Source organism: Hyperoodon ampullatus (assembly GCF_949752795.1).
Source record: "Hyperoodon ampullatus genome assembly, chromosome: 4".
Taxonomy (NCBI): Eukaryota; Metazoa; Chordata; class Mammalia; order Artiodactyla; family Ziphiidae; genus Hyperoodon; species Hyperoodon ampullatus.
The window spans coordinates 37,999,284-38,015,980 of record NC_136917.1 but is presented as its reverse complement, the minus strand read 5'-3'; the positions used below and the strand labels follow the sequence as shown (position 1 = coordinate 38,015,980).

At 50.5% G+C, this 16,697-nt stretch overlaps 1 protein-coding gene across 1 annotated transcript in view; it reads right to left on the bottom strand.

Moving 5' to 3' along the window:
• Positions 1-16,697, bottom strand: part of CPAMD8 (C3 and PZP like alpha-2-macroglobulin domain containing 8) — a 100,205-nt gene that overhangs the window by 14,595 nt on the left and 68,913 nt on the right. Inside the window, exons 24-29 of the mRNA XM_079704060.1 lie at positions 13,798-14,096; positions 12,966-13,191; positions 11,157-11,333; positions 7,771-7,852; positions 1,058-1,214; positions 853-927 (exon numbers count right to left, since the gene is read on the bottom strand). Of these exons, the coding sequence (XP_079560186.1) occupies positions 853-927; positions 1,058-1,214; positions 7,771-7,852; positions 11,157-11,333; positions 12,966-13,191; positions 13,798-14,096 (1,016 nt within the window). The remainder of the gene's footprint in view (positions 1-852; positions 928-1,057; positions 1,215-7,770; positions 7,853-11,156; positions 11,334-12,965; positions 13,192-13,797; positions 14,097-16,697) is intronic.

The following is a 16,697-nucleotide window of genomic DNA, read 5'->3' as shown; positions in this document are numbered from 1 at the left end:
CCCTCACTCTGTGGTATTTTGTGATGGCACCCTGAGCTGACTGAGATGGGGGTTGGGATTTCAGGATATGAATTTTGGGGGCGACACAATTCAGCCCCTTAACACAGGGCAAGCAAGGGGCTCTCTGGGCAAAGCGTGTGGGATGTGGAGGGTCTTAGGTCACACCAAAGCCTAGACACAGTCAAATCGGGATGGTGAGGCTGAAAATTCTGAGAAGTGCCACAATTCACAATTCATCACCAGAGGATTTAGAATTGACACAGGTTAGGAATGGTGGAGTCCCTACGCCAGCGGCTGAGATCCATCTAAGCTCTCACTGCAGGGGACATGCCACACCCATCTGGGACAGCCTCACAGAAGTGACGATGGCCCTTGAGTTCCTTGGGACGTCTAAGCCCTGCTGGGTCTAGTACCGTCCCTGAAGGTTCTAGACTCTTCCCCGCAAAAGCATTCATGAGTCCAACATTTTGTATAGGGCTCCCTGAAGCCAGCCCATGGGTCACTGGCCAGGAACCTGATTGGGCCCAAAATGATTCTCCGATTGGGCCTGGGGGCTGTGGACAGTCCTGGGAGGGCTCGTACTCAGGATACAGCCACCCCTATCCCACTCTCCCACACGCATGTCCCCTGTGATTACTGCTGGAATCTCTCACACCTCTGCTCAGGCCACAAGAAGTTGGATGTTCTGTGACCATTGAAAAGCATCAAAAAGTCTCACTAATGAGCAGAAGGGGGGCAGCAAGGAATAAATAGAAGCTGAAGATGGCCAGAAGATGGCCAACCTGGCCTGCAGGGCAAAACTGTCCGCTCGCTCCTCCAGCCCCCAGCATCTCCCGGGCCCCCTGCGCTTACCTCCGAGGCCAGGCCCATCTCCAGGAGCGCTGCCACCACGTAGGCTGTCAGCGGGACTGTGCCGTGGATCCCACCCTGTGAGAGGATTTGTAGGCTTCATCCCAAGCCAGAGGGGACAGCTCCCTGCCCCCACTGGGCCCAGACAACACTGGGGAGCAGCCAGGGCAAGGCCAAGACCCCAGGAGGAGGCTGGGAGGCTGCCAACCTGGATGTCCTTGTTCAGAATCCTGCCCACCGCCGGGAAGGAGCCATCTGCCTGCTGCTGCTGGACAATCCAGCCCTTGGCGGCTGCCAGCTCCTGAGGGTCAATGAAGATAAAGCTGCGCGCCTGGGCGAAGGACTTCAGGACAAAGGCTGTGAGCCTGAAACAGGATGAGGTGGGGGCTGGGAGAGCCATGGGCTGGGGAGTTGCAAAACAGAGTCACCTCCCATGTGCCCCGCCAGGGACTGTGGCACGCTCCCCACATCATCCAAGACTCTGCTTCCTACTCTGCAAGACAGGAGGGTCCAGCCTGCCCTCGCAGGGCTGTTGTGAGCACTTGATGGAAGTGTGTGGGCACCCAGCAGGACCTGATGATGGAGCCCAGCCTCCCCGTTTGCTCCCTCCCCCCTAGAAGCACCCGGGTCTGCTCCTTGCCTGGCACTCAAGGCCTTTCTGTGAGCTGGTCCAGTCCCACCCCCCCTCACCGCCCCCGCCATGTGCAGAAGACCTTCCTTGTTGCTCCTCCATAAACACTCCATAAACACTTGGGCTCCTCTATAGCCCTAGCCAGCCACAGCCATGGGCCTTCCAGTCCCCAGACCTGCAAATGGCTTTGGAATAGGCACATGAGGTGATGCTGGGAGCAGCTGCAGCCATTCTGCCACCATGAGGAGAGCAGCCGCTGTGCTGAGGATGGCCACAGGGACCAAGGGAAAGAACCAGGAACTCCAATGGATTGTGGGACTGCCAGACTGGCCAATCCTGGAGCCTCCCCAGCTCTATGGTGTGAGGAGATGTTCAGAATTGCTTTTTCAGACAGTTTTCTTTTGTTTGCAGCTGAAAACATCCCACCAACCCACTAGCTTCAGTTACTCAGTTACCCAGGCCCTGGATGCACCATGCTCCTATCTCCCTTCTTTACAGGATGAAGTCTTACTTGTCTCTCAGTGTTCAACCCAGGGGTCTCTCCCCAGAGGAAGCCTCTCAGACACCTCCACTCTGTGATGGGCATGCTGCCTCTGGACCCCCAGGCCCTCCCTCTGTGTCATTGTTTTCTATCTGTATCTCTGCAGCCTGTCCCTTGTCCACCCCATCCCCCAGCCCAACTGTTGCTAGTGCACCCTGAATGGGAGACGATGAAGCTGGAGAATGAATGAATGAAAAAATGAATTCAGGAGAACCATCAGATGGAAACCAGGGAGCCAAGAGGGACAAACAGCAGAACTATCAGCAGGGGAAACACCCCAACTCAGGATGAAAGAGTAATTCATCCTTTTCAAAATCAAGTGGCTCCCCCACCTGACACACATCAGGATGGCTACTATAAAACAAAAACCAAACAACACAGAAAACAACATGTGTTGATGAAGATGCAGAGAAATTGGAACCCCTGTGCACTGCTGGTGGGAATGGACAGTGGTACAGCCACTGTGGAAAACAATATGGCAGTTCCTAAAAAAATTGAACATAGAATTATCATATGATCCAGCAATTCCACTTCTGGGTATATACCCAAAAGAAATGAAAGCAGAGTCTTAAAGAGATATCTGTGCACCCACATTTGTAGCAGCATTATTCACAACGGCCAAACTATGGAAGCAACCCAGTGTCCACTGACAGATGAAGGGACAAGCAAAATGTGGTATTGAGGTAGGATGCAGATGGACCCCTGGGCTGAGTGGCTGGTGTTTGTCAAGCTGAGTAAATTGAAACTTGTTTCCCCCTGATATTTCAACAGGAAAGTTAGTGGCAGGAGCAGAGGAGAGCTGAGCTCTGCTGGAGTAAAAAGATAAGATGACCACATCTTTCATTCTTGAGGTCAAGGAGACCTCCCCAACTGCCCATGCACAAAAAGGCTCCTTTGGGCATCAAAAAGGGAGGGAGCACTAACCCATAATCTCTGTTCTGTCAATCTCCCAGATTGAGACCCCCCTCACTGGAATACATTTTGGCTAAAAGATGCATGCGCATATCAGGCAGGGCCCTGGATCAGGTCAGATGTGGAAAACCAAGAAAGATGATTGGTGAGAGGGAAACAAAAACCTGGAAAAACTGCCCCCATATAAGTGATTTAAATCATCTCTCTGGTGTACTCCTTGTCAGGGAGGATGCCCGCACTCTTCTCTGGGTGTGTATTTCTGCTTTACAAAGTCTCTTTGTGGAATTCTTTCTCTAAAGAAGACAAGGACCAAGGTCCTCTCACCTGCCGACACCAGTATATCCATACAATGGAATATCATTCAGCCTTGAAAAGGAAAGAAACTCTGCAAAGTGCTATAACAGGGCCAAACATTGAGGACATTATGCTGAGTGGAATAAGCCAATCACAAAAGACACTGTATGATTCCACTTCTATGAGGCACTTAAGAGTAGCCAGAATCATAGAGACAGAAAGTAGGATGGTGGTTGTCAGGGGCTGGGGGGAGGGGAGAATGGGGAGTTAGCATTTAATAAGTATAGAGTTTCAGATTTACAAGATGAAAAGTTATGGGGATGGACGGTGGTGATGGCTGCTCAACAGTATGAATGTACTTAATACCACTTAACTGTATACTTAAAAATAGTTAAGACGGTAAATTTTCTGTTATTTGATACAGTTGAAAAAACAAAAAGAAAGAAAATCAAGTGGCTCCAAGCTCTGTTTCTGTGAATCACCGAAACCTGAAATATTAACCTTACAATGTACCCCAAACCCAGGAGTCAGCTTGTCCTGGCCACTCTCCTTCCAAGATACCTCAAATCCATCCTCTTCCTTCTACCCCCATGGCTCCTGTGTCAGCCAGGCCACCCCATGGCTCCCACAGTTTCCACCAGCCCAGCCCTGCCCCATCACCTACTCTGTATGCAGCAGAGTTTGGAAATTCCAAACGCTGGGGGGCCAAGATGGAACTTAGTTGCCCCTGTGCTGGGAACTGTGGAATTTCCACATTCTGCTACACTGTTTTGTTTTTTTGTTTTTTTTTTGCGGTACACGGGCCTCTCACTGTTGTGGCCTCTCCCATTGTGGAGCACATGCTCCGGACGCACAGGCTCAGCGGCCATGGATCACGGGCCTAGCCGCTCCACGGCATGTGGGATCTTCCCGGACTGGGGCATGAACCCATGTCCCCTGCATCGGCAGGTGGACTCTCAACCACTGCGCCACCAGGGAAGCCCCCACTGTTCTCTTTATTTTTCCATCTTAAAACACAAACAGGGATAAACAAACTGTGGTACATCCATACAACTGAATATTATTCAGCAACAAAAAGAGCTAACAAGCCACAATATGAGCTAACAAGCCATGATATGACCTGGAGGAAATTTAAATGCATATTACAGAGTGAAAGGAGAAATCTGAGAAGGCTGCATACTGAATGATTCCAACTCTATGACATTCTGGAAAAGGCAAAACTATAGAGACAGTAAAAGTATCAGTGGTTGCCAGGGGCTGGGGGGAGGGAGAGACAAATGTGCAGAGCACAGGGGATTTTTAGGGCAGTGAAACTATTCTGTATGATACCTTAATTGTCCAAACCCATAGACTATGCAACATGAACCCTAAGCTATGGACCTCAGTTAATACTAATGTAGCAATACTGGTCCATCATTTATAACAAATGTACATCATGAATGCTAGACACTAACAGCAGGGGAGTGTGTGTAGGGGAGAGGGCCTGTATGGGAACTCATTTCTACCTATTTAATTTTTCTATGAAACTAAAACTGTTCTACAAAAATAAGCTCTATTAATTAAGCACACACAGCCCAGCATGACTCAGGTTACAGCCACGCTTTGTTCTAAGCCCTCCTGCTCCATCTGGAATAAAAGCCAAACTCCTCCCCCTGCTCAGTCTGCCCTGCCACCCTCACCTCCCTCACGTTGGGCCACTCTCCTTCTCATCTGTGCTGCTCCAGCCACACTGGTCTCCTTCTGTGGCTCAAACTCATCAAGCTCAGTTCTGCCTCAGGGCCTTCGCACAGGCTGTTCCCTCTGCCTGAAATGTTCTCCCCTTGGATTTTCATACAGTTCCTCTCTCATCTTCTTCAGGTGACCTCCTCAGGGGCACCTTTCCTGACCAGCCCATGTAACTGTTTGCCTCATCCTACCCTACCCCCTTAGCATGCTTCATAGATATGAGAAATTATATAGGTGATGTAGTAGCTTTAAAATATATCCACAAATGCCTTGCTTCTTTTCCTTTCAAGCAGTAGAACCCAATTCCCCCCTTCTTGAGTATAGGCTGTACATAGTGACTTGCTTCTAAAGAACTTAATGTGGTGGGGACTTCTTGGTGGCGCAGTGGTTAAGAATCCGCCTGCCAATGCAGGGGACACAGGTTCAAGCCCTGGTCCGGGAAGATCCCACATGCCGCGGAGCAACTAAGCCCATGTGCCACAACTACTGAGCCTGCTCTCTAGAGCCTCCGAGCGATAACTACTGAGCCTATGTGCCACACCCACTGAAGCTTGCGCACCTAGAGCCCATGCTCTGCAACAAGAAAAGCCACCACAGTGAGAAGGCCCCACACCACAATGAAGAGAGTAGCCCCCCACTTGCTGCAACTAGAGAAAGCCCGCACACAGCAACGAAGACCCAATACAGCCAAAAATAAATAAATAAATAAATTTTTTTAAAAAGTAGAATGCAGTGGAGGTGACAGTATGACTTGGGAAACCAGATGATAAAAGGCATGTGGCATCCTCCTTGCTTTCTCTCTTGGAGTTTTTATTCAAAGGGAAGTCAGCTGCCATGCTGTAAGGATACTCAAGCAGCCCTATGGGATAGTCTTCAGTGAGGAACTGAGGCCTCCTGCCAATAGCCATGTGAGAGAACCAACTTGGAAACAAATGCTCCAGCCCCAGTCGAGCCTTCAGATGATGACAGCCCCAGCCAACACCCTGACTGCAACCTTGGGAGAGATCCTGAGCCAGCAGTGCTAGCTAAGCTGCTCCTGAATTCCTGACCCACAGAACTGTGACTAAATGTTTGTTTTAAATGGCTATGTTTTGGGGTAACTTGTTACACAGCAGTAGATAACCATTACATCTTGTACAGGGTCTCTCTCTCTTGGGCAATGAGCTCCTGGAGGCAGGGACAATGTCTTTCTTGTTCCCTCGGGAGTAAGAAAAGAGCCTGGCACATAGTAGACACTGGAATAAACAAACAAATGAATGAATGTATGAACACTGGATGCACCGGAACCTATCTATAACAGATCCTGAGTTTTAAGGAAGTTGAGGAAGTTGGACTGGATCCTGGACTCCCTGGCCAAATATTTAGGGAGAGGTGCTAATAGGGTATCCATCCCAATGGGTACCTGGCACTGTAATGAGCACGCCTGCACCCTTATCCTATTGCCTCCCAGATCCCAGTCCAGAGAGGGATGCGTGGTGAGAAAACAGGTTCAGAGAAGTTGAGCATCTGGTCTAAGGCTGCCACAGTTCACGCGAGACAGAGCCTGGGTTTGCCCAGTCCCAGCGTGGATGCTGTTGCCACTGTCCTGTGCATCCTGCAGTTCTGTCCTACAGGGAGGTTTCACAAGGCTAAGGGGGAGAGGCAAGCTGCTGGGTGTCACATTTCCATGACCACAGTAGAACTGGTCTTTTCTTGCTCACTGTGTGTGTGTGTGTGTGTGTGTGTGTGTGTGTGTGTGTGTGAACTGTGGGAGGGCATACAAAGGTCACAGCTCACTATTTCTGACTGGTGGAGGCCTCTGGGAGCTGCCAGGACTTGGCCAGCTTTCAGAGAGTGACTCAGTGGCTTTGGCCAGCCCCGCAGGGGGTGGGGGCCTCTGCTTGCTAGTGCGTGACTGTGGCCTTGCCTCATGGGCTGTCAGCAAGGCAGGGCCCTGGGACCAGAACTGGGTCAGATGATTGGCTTCTGGGGACTGGGGGGCTGAGCAGGTCATCAAGGCTGGGCCCCTCGGGAGCCAAGCGAGTGACACTGCACCGCAATGTGGGCTCAGCCAGCCGTGTCCCTATTCCCCCGGCCCCTGGCACTGATGCTGGGCAGTGGACACTGTTGATTTAAGGACTGGATACTTTCCATGCCCATAGCTGCTGCAGGCGCCATCAGGGTGTTGCTCTGAGAAGGAGGCCCCACTAGGGACAGAAAGTTCGGGGTGCCCCACTTCCTCAGTAAGCCCCAAAGTGGACGAGGCAAATCCTTGATGATGCCAAGAACTGCTGTGGCCCAAAGATCCCAGGGAATAAGACCCAGGTACACCCAGGTCCTCCCTGCTCTGGTTGACCCTGAAAGCCAGAGGGAGCCGCTTGCAAGGGAAACCGGACCCCAGGACGTGCCTCCAGAACCCCACAACCCAGCTTTAAGGCAGTGGTCTGGCCTCTCCCAGCCCATCCCCTCCTGCTCAGGGTCACCCCATTCCTGGGTCCAGTGGGCTCTGAGGAGGACCAGAGCGCCAGGACCCATCCTCAAGGGGCCAGAGGGCAGGGGTTCAGTTCCTGGGCCCTGTGGCAACAACAGCAGAAGGAGTAATAGTAACTGTCACTGCTGCCAGCTCCACCATGCACAGGCCAGGCAGAACCTGCCCCCCACAACAATCCAGACCTCTAAACCCCAGGGGCTAGGACCATGGCCATCTCCATTTCCCATGCAGGCTCCTCATCACCCTGGGGATCAGGCCCCAGGGGTCCTGGCTACGCTGTGCTGGACACGAGGCTGTGACTTCAAGTGGAAGAACCTCAGCAGCCGTGCCTGGGGAGTGAGGACTCACCACATACTCCCCGACTTGTCCCGCTCCCCGAAAGCACTATAGGAGCCATCTTGGTGCTTGTAGGTCAACTGTCTCTGGTAGCCTGTGGGGCAAGAAGAGGGGACAGCATCCTGGTGAATGGTTGGCCAGCCAACGTCTTACCCCAGGACCCTGAAACAATGCCACACCCACATCAGGGGTTCCTGAGACTGCCCCATGCCCACATCTGGGGTCCTTGAAACTGCCCCATGCCCACAGCTGGGGTCCTTGAAACTGCCCCACACCCACAGCTGGGGGGGATTGAAACCTCTACTTTATTTTTCTTTTGTTTCCTGATATCGCCCTGGTGACTCCTGGTCACACACCGGCCCCTCAGTCGTACCTGGGGCAGGGGGCGGTCAGTGAAATGCTCCATCTCCAGGCGCCCTCGAGCTTGGTTTGCTCAGAGCACAGAGTGGCCAGAGCAAGGGAGCAAGGAGGGACGAGAGGGAGGGAGGTCAGGTGGGCTACTGGGGCCTCCAAGGCTGGGCTGGGCGGTTGGTCTTATTGTGAGGGCAGCAGGGGGCATGAGTGGAGGGGGTGAGGGGAGCGGGGAGGGGTGAGGGGACAATGGAGCGGGTGGATCGTAGGGTCCGGAGAGGAAGCAGAGAAACTGGGCAGGTGGGGACTGTCTAGGCGAGCATGACAATGGCTTGGAGCGGGTGATGGGGACAGGCAGGGAGGGGTTCTGTGGTATAGGCAGGGCTGCCTTAGCTGAATAAGATGTGAAGGAAAAAAAGAAGGATGCTGAAGGCATCAAGGTTTGCGGCCTGAAAGGCAGGAAGGACAGAGCTGTGCCCATGAAGGTGGGGAAAGAGGCAGGAGGAACTCTGAAGTGGGTGGACAGTGTCCCCCCCACCAAACTAATGTCCACCTGGAACCTCAAAATGTGACCTTATCGGGAGTGAGGTTCTTTGCAGATGGAATTATGTTCCTGGATTAGGCTGGACCCTAAATCCAATGATTGGTGTCCTTCTCGGAGGAAAGAAAGGGAAACACACAGATATAAAAGGGCTTGTGAAGACGGAGACAGAGAGCGTGGTGATGTGTCCACAAGCCAAAGAACACCTGGAGTCACCAGAATTCCGCCAGGACAGAGGCCTGGGACAGATGCTCCCTCGGAGCCTCCAGACAGAATCAACCCTGTTGACACCTTCATTTTGGACCTCTGGCTTCCAGAACCATAAAGGAATAAAGTCCTATTGTTCTAAGCCACTCAGTTTGTGGTACTTTGTTACGGCAGCCCCAGAAAACTAACACCAAAGGTTTGCCAGAAAACCAGGGGGTCGGGGGTTAATTTGGGGCTTGTTGAGTCTGAAAGGCCAATTGGCTGATAAGCATCAGGTTTGGCTGTCCGGGGGGGTCCAGGCTGCCACTCACCCATACAGGTCATTGCACTCTGGGTGGCGTTCAAGGGCCTGAGCCCAGATGAGTCCACTGAGGTATGCCTGGCCCTGGGAGGCCAGGGCCCACCCACCTCCAAGACCTTCACAGCACAACAACCTGAGCCCCCCGTCCCCACGATGGACCAAGCAGACTTGGGGTTCTGGGCAGTCTGCGGTCAGCCTTCATGAAGCCAAACCTTCAGCCCATGGCAACCCCTGAGTTCTCTTTTCATCTGAGAGTTGTACGTTCTTCAGAGTAAGTTTTTTCATTTTTCTCATCCACAAGGACAGATGGTTCTAGATCATCAGGACTGCCCTTGGAGTACAGTAACTGCAGGAACCGTAATGGGCCAGGAGGCAGGGACCCTAGACTCGCCTTAGGAATCGAGATTTTCACATGCCTCAGTTTCCCCATCTGATAGGGGCCAGCATCGTCTGAGCCAGGCACCCGCGGGTCCTTTTCGGTGGCAGAAATTTCCAAGGTTGTGCCCGTGGGTTCTCATCTCCCTCTGGCTGGGTCTAGTGCCCTGGCTGCCCCTCGTGCCCCAATCCAGGGGAGCCTGCAGTCTGAGAAGCCCCCACCACTTGCCCCTATGAGGTCTTGGGCACCTCTTCACTCCCAGGAGCTTCACTTTGCTTATCTGGGAAATGAGGACCATCAGTGTGGAGGCTGCCAGGAAGGCAACTCAGGGCAGCATGGATGGAGCGGCATGTGCCTGGCACAAGATGGATGCCAGCTTCAGAGCTGGGTCCAGCCCCCTCCATGCGCTCCTTTCACTTCAGCTCCAGCCCAAGGCTAGAAGCAGAGCCCAGGAGGCCCCAGGACCTTGGGATCAACTGACAACTCCCTTGTTACACAGGTAGGAAACCAAGTTATTGAGAAAAGCAGGCCCTACCCGAGGACACAGAGTGGGAATCCATGACAGAAGTGAGACCCCACCTCCAGCCTCCCACCCCCTTCCTCCTACCTGTGGGGCCTAGATGTGCAAAGTGGGTGAGACAGGGCACTCAGAGGCCTTGTCTGCCCCCCTGCCTCCGCCCCCTCCGCCATAAGGCTGTTCCCTACCCTAAGGACCTGAGTCATGGCAATGGAAGATGTTCAGTGCTGTGTTATTTATTTCTGAAGTTCAATGCTGCTTTGTTTATTTACGAAGAAGTTCAGTGCTGGTGGTTTATTTCTGAAGATGTTCAGTGCTGCATTATTTAGGAAAAAAAAAACTGGAAATAACCCCAGTATGTCCAAGAGCATAATTCAGTATGCTGTGCTCCATAAATGTACGTGATGAACAAATAGTGTAGCCTCCAAAGTGATTATGAACTGAACACATCCTGAGACCCAGTGATTTCACCCCACAGGAATTTGGACGTGTTGTCACCAAGTACACTAAGAGGGTGATTAATGGCAGCACCACTCTAAAAGCCCTGAGTTGGAAGCTGCTCCAAAGCCCATCAACAGACACACTGACTATGGTCTCCCCACACAGCAATAGAGGTGAACAGACCACAGGTCCCCACAGCCCAGTGGACGAATCTTATGCACACAGTGCAGGGGTGGGGGTGGAGGGCACACCATAGGATGCCATGTTATGAGACACCAAGAGTGGCAAAGCTAATCTTTGCTTCTGGAGGGCAGAGGAGTAAACCCAGAGCCAGCAAGACAGGGAGGTTATAGGGATTTTTTTTCCTTTCCAGATGTTTTTTATAATGCTATTATACTGCTCTGGTTGTTCAAAATATCTACATTTTTAAAAGATGCTATTCCTCTCCCCATGGCTGATTACCAGCATTCAGAGCCTTTTCCTAACAGGTGCAGATACCAGGTTCCTATTAACAGGGACCCCATCAGGCCACCCAGAGTGGCCTCTTTCACCCACTTCTTTGCCTTCTTCTACATCCGCCGCACTTGGCATGTGAGCTGCCCCCCAGCATAGTCAAGGCTACCTGCAGCCCCACACCCTCCACCCAGGCAGTGTCCCCCAGTACCTTGCACCAGGTAATCAGTGGTCTCCCTTTCCACCTCAGGGCTGAGCTGTTGGGTTTTCTGGAGATACTTCAGGACAAAGACGTTGGGTGCAAAGTGGATCATGTTTTGCTCTCCGCAGCCAAAGGGCAGGCGCAGGTGGTTGCTGAGATGGTTCAGAGTTGGCCCCATGACATCTCCTGGTGGAAAGAAAAAGAAGGATGGGCTGGGGACTGGCCTCACAAAGTGCCCTGGCTGTCCTACGGACAGCTTTCCTTAGAGAGAGCCCACTTGTGGCCTAACACCAGCAACCCATCCTCTGATTGCCAGTGCTGCCCTTTGAAACTGGGCTGCACCCTTGCCCACTCAGCCTGCTTGGTCTCCTGGCTTTGGTGAACACCCACTGGCCCTTTCCTCCATACCTCCCTCTGTATTCTTTAGTTTTAACTCAGGTGTTCTTTCTCTACCTTCTCATTATGTTAAATGCTCTTTCCTTTCTGGCTTTTTAAACAGGTACAATTAAGGCTATACATTTCCCTCTTAGTACAATTTTGGCTGCATCCCACAGATGTTAAGATGTCAATCCAGCCATGTGATTCCATTCTAAATATTTTTTCTAACTTCCAATATGAAATGTGATTTTCTCTCTAACCATGCGTATTTAGATTTTTTATAAAACTCTTCCTACATGTGTGGTATTGTTGGTGTGTTTCTAAAAGTTCTTTTTTTCTCTTATTTCTGACCTACGGTGTTCTCATCCCTTCAGTACCCTGTCTTCCTCTCCCTGGCCTCTATGCCCCAAACATTGCTGATGGGCCCTCCGGAATCCCCACTGTCCCCTGATTGCACCTCCCTTCCTTCCTCAGCCTTTCCTCCTGCCCCACTGAGGCTGCCACTGCTCTTGCAGCCTCCTCTTGTGGCAGGGCCTACCTGGCTACTTTCTCATCACCCTCCTCTGGGTTTTCCAGCTTCTTCTCCAACCTTCCATCCCACTGTGCTGATGACACTGACTGACACACAAGTCCCTGCCTTTACCTCCTCTCCATTGCTGTCCATCTGCCTTCTCCCCTACATCCCTCACCTCCATCTGTGCCACTCATCCCCAAGGCCACATTTGAGTTGATTTCATTCTTCAAAAGTCATAAACTCCAATATCCTCTGATCTGGTCACAACCACCACCCTGCCCAGGCCCCAGGGCTTCCATCCTCTGATGTCAGAGAGACCCAAGACCCCCTCCTTCAGGTCTGTCCACCTCCTCCTGGCGTCTCACCCTCACCTCACCCTTCCAATTCCCAGCACTAGATGGATCACACCGTCCCCACTTTCCACTCCCATGCTTGGGCTATGGGAGACAATCCACAGCCCAAGAGATCCCTGGCCACAGCCTCTTACCCCTGCTCAGTAAATGCTCTAAGCATTTGAAATGGTCCTGCCCACTCAGCTGGACTCCCAGGAGCCCCGCCCTCCACCCCATACCTGGCTAACTTCACCTGGCCTTTCAACCTTCTTGTATATCACCCCAGACCCACTGCCCTCATGGAGTTCACCACCCACCCTCCCTGTCACCCCACACAGGGCAAGGACCTGCCTTCTCAGTGAGACTAGGAAGCCCTGAAGGTCGGGTTTGAGGTCATCTCTGAGTCTGGCCCCAGAGTCCAGCATGGAGAAGGCACTAGAAGCTGCTTGTCAGGTGAGTGGGTGTGTGGCTGGAGGCCCCGGGGCACAGGTCCCCAGCAAGCCTGGTATGAGACTGAGCCCAGAGTAAACACTTGTCCCTTGGCCTGGCTTCTTGCTCCTGTCCTCCCCAAATCAGGCTGCAGGGCAGACGCACCTATGATGGAGGCGGCTGCACGCTCAGACCCAGGGATGGCGCTGTGCGGGACATCCAGGGTGAAGGCTTCGCTGTAGCTCTCATCTACTTCCACCTTCCTCCAGATGCGGAACTCGCCCACAGAACCCCAGCCAGTGGAGAAACCGATGAACTGGACCTCTGGTGTCTTGGGGAGGGTCCAGGCCATGATTACAGAGTCAGTGGATGGCTCTGGACCATGGCCAACCTGGAAAAAGAGGCCAATGTTGCTGGATGCTGGCAGGAAGCATGAAGCTGTGCTCAGACATGGTCAGAGGCCTTGGCCACGCTCATAGGTTGGGGCGGGGTTCTCAAGGGGTCAGAGATGAGAGAAACTAGAGACCACACTGTTCATGAAACACCCAACAGAGACACAAGTGTGGCATCTGCAGGTTCCAAAGTCACTGGGCTCCCTGGAACCTCTGGATCGTAGCATGTGCCCGGCAAACTCCTCTATTTGTACTTCAAAACCCCACTTGGCTATATCCCTCCTCTAGGAAACTGTGTCAGCTGCTTCTTTTCTATGTCTCCTTTGCTTGGCCCAGAAAGAGTCCAGTCCCCATTTTACCTGTTCTATCCACTTTCTTCTTCCCTGACCACCCACCACCCTTCAGCTCCCAGATCCCTGGGCACTTCCTCCGCCACAGCTCTCACCACCTGTTTTTTGTACATAACTCCAGGCAGACTATGAGTAACTTGAGAGCTGCCTTGTGTTTCCCCTCTCTCCTCCCCACCCCTATCACATGTATCAGGAAGCAACAATGCCAGAGGACCGGGAGGTTCCCGTGCCCACCCCAGGCAAGCCCAGCCATGCCTGGATGAGCCCGCTGTGCCAGCTGATCCAGAATGTTCTGAATTCATCCCAGGAGAGGATCTTGGCTGTGTGTGTGCTGACCACGGGCTCGCCCATCTTGCTGGTGGAGATCCAGGACCTGGTGTTCTGGTGCCCTCCCAGAACGATCTCGATCATGCCCGCCGTGTCCTGGGGTCCTGGGGACAAGGCCACGCGGGCATCGTTGTGGGCTCGCACGGCCACGTCAAAATGGGTGAGGCGTAGCGGCCGCTGCACATACTGGAACTCGTACTTGTTGGGTGTGGAGATGTGGACTCTCTCTGGATGGAGGGAAGGAGAAGGGGTGTTGAGGGGGCACCGAAGCATCCTACCCCCACCCCCTGCCCATGCCCAGAGCTGAGCATCGGGACCTCAGGGGGCCAGCCTCACTGTGGCTCCCCCATGAAGCTGCAGGAAGCATGGTGGAACGGAGCTGGCTTAATGACCGTTTTGTCAATAGCACACAAAAGATGAAATGCTCACAGAGATAAATCCTACAAAAGACGTGCAAGACCCATAAGCTGGGAAGTGCAAAATGCTGCTGCAACTAAAGACACAAATCAATGGAGAGCTAGAGCGTGTTCGTGGGTCAGAAGATAATACTGCAAAGATGTTAATTATTCCCCAAACTGATTTATAGATTCGATCCAATCCCAATCAAAATCTCAGCAGAGTCTTTTGAAGAAACTGCCAGGCTGATTCCAGAATTTATATGGAAACTCAAAGGATCTAAAAGAGCCAAAACAACGTTGATAAACAAGAACCAAGTTTATTCACACCCTCTGACACTGAGACGTACTCTAAAGCTAGAGCAATCACAAGAGTGTAGCATTGGTGTCAACATAGACAAATGCTCAATGGAACAGAACAGGGAGTCCAGAAATGGACCCACACATGTATGAGCAACTGATTTTCAACAAAGGTGCAAAAGCAATTCAATAGCAAAAGTCTTTTCAACAAATGATGCCAGGACACCTGGGCCTCCAGATGCATAAAAAGGAACACTGATCCATACCTTGTATGGGTATGCTCCAAGAGTTCCAAGAAGTAACCTTGTATGCTCCAAGAAGTAACTCGAAACAGATCATAGCCATTTTATAAATGTAAAACCTAAAACTATAATACTTTGAGAAGAAAATGTAGGGTTGGGCAAAGATTTCTTAGATAAAACAACAAAAAATAATCCATAAAAGGAAAAAGTGATAAGCTGGGCTTCATTAAAATGAAAACCTTCTGTTCTTTAAAAGATACTATTCATCCAATTATGGACACTTAGGTTGCTTCCATGTCCTGGCTATTGTAAATAGAGCTGCAATGAACATTTTGGTACATGATTCTTTTTGAATTATAGTTTTCCCAGGGTATATGCCCAGTAGTTGGATTGCTGGGTCGTATGGTAGTTCTATTTGTAGTTTTTTAAGGAACCTCCATACTGTTCTCCATAGTGGCTGTTTCAATTTACATTCCCACCAGCAGTGCAAGAGTGTTCCCTTTTCTCCACACCCTCTCCAGCATTTATTGTTTCTAGATTTTTTGATGGTGGACATTCTGACCGGTGTGAGATGATATCTCATTGTAGTTTTGATTTGCATTTCTCTAATGATTAGTGATGCTGAGCATCCTTTCATGTGTTTCTTGGCAATCTGTACATCTTCTTTGGAGAAGTGTCTATTTAGGTCTTCTGCCCATTTTTGGATTGGGTTGTTTGTTTTTTTGTTATTGAGCTGCATGAGCTGCTTGTAAATTTGGAGATTAATCCTTTGTCATTTGCTTCATTTGCAAATGTTTTCTCCCATTCTGAGGGTTGTCTTTTGGTCTTGTTTATGGTTTCCTTTGCTGTGAAAAAGCTTTGAAGTTTCATTAGGTCCCATTTGTTTATTTTTGTTTTTAGTTCCATTTCTCTAGGAAGTGGGTCAAAAAGGATCTTGCTGTGATTTATGTCATAGAGTGTTCTGCCTATGTTTTCCTCTAAGAGTTTGATAGTGTCTGGCCTTACCTTTAGGTCTTTAATCCATTTTGAGTTTATTTTTGTATATGGTGTTAGGGAGTGTTCTAATCTCATACTTTTACATGTACCTGTCCAATTTTCCCAGCACCACTTATTGAAGAGTCTGTCTTTTCTCCACTGTATATTCTTGCCTCCTTTATCAAAGATAAGGTGACCTTATGTGCATGGGTTTATCTCTGGGCTTTCTAAGTGTCCATCATCAGATGAATGGATAAAGAAGATGTGGCACATATATACAATGGAATATTACCCAGCCATAAAAAGAAACTAAATTGAGTTATTTGTAGTGAGGTGGATGGATCTAGAGTCTGTCATACAGAGTGAAGTAAGTCAGAAAGAGAAAAACAAATACCGTATGCTAACACATATATATGGAATCTAAGAAAAAAAAAAGGTCATGAAAACCTAGGGGTAAGATGGGAATAAAGACACAGACCTACTAGAGAATGGACTTGAGGATATGGGGAGGGGGAAGGGTAAGCTGTGACAAAGTGAGAAAGTGGCATGGACATATATACACTACCAAACATAAAATAGCTAGTGGGAAGCAGCCGCATAGCACAGGGAGATCAGCTCAGTGCTTTGTGACCACCTAGAAGGGTGGGATGGGGAGGGTGGGAGGGAGGGAGATGCAAGAGGGAAGAGATATGGGAACACATGTATATGTATAACTGATTCACTTTGTTATAAAGCAGAAAGTAACACACCATTGTAAAGCGATTATAGTCCAATAAAGATGTTAAAAAAAAAAAGAGTGTGGGTAAAAAAAAAAAAAAAAGACACTATTAAGAGAATGAAAAGACAAGACACAGACTGGGAGAAATACCTTCGCAAAGCATTTGTCTGATAAAAGACTTGTATCTGAACACATTTT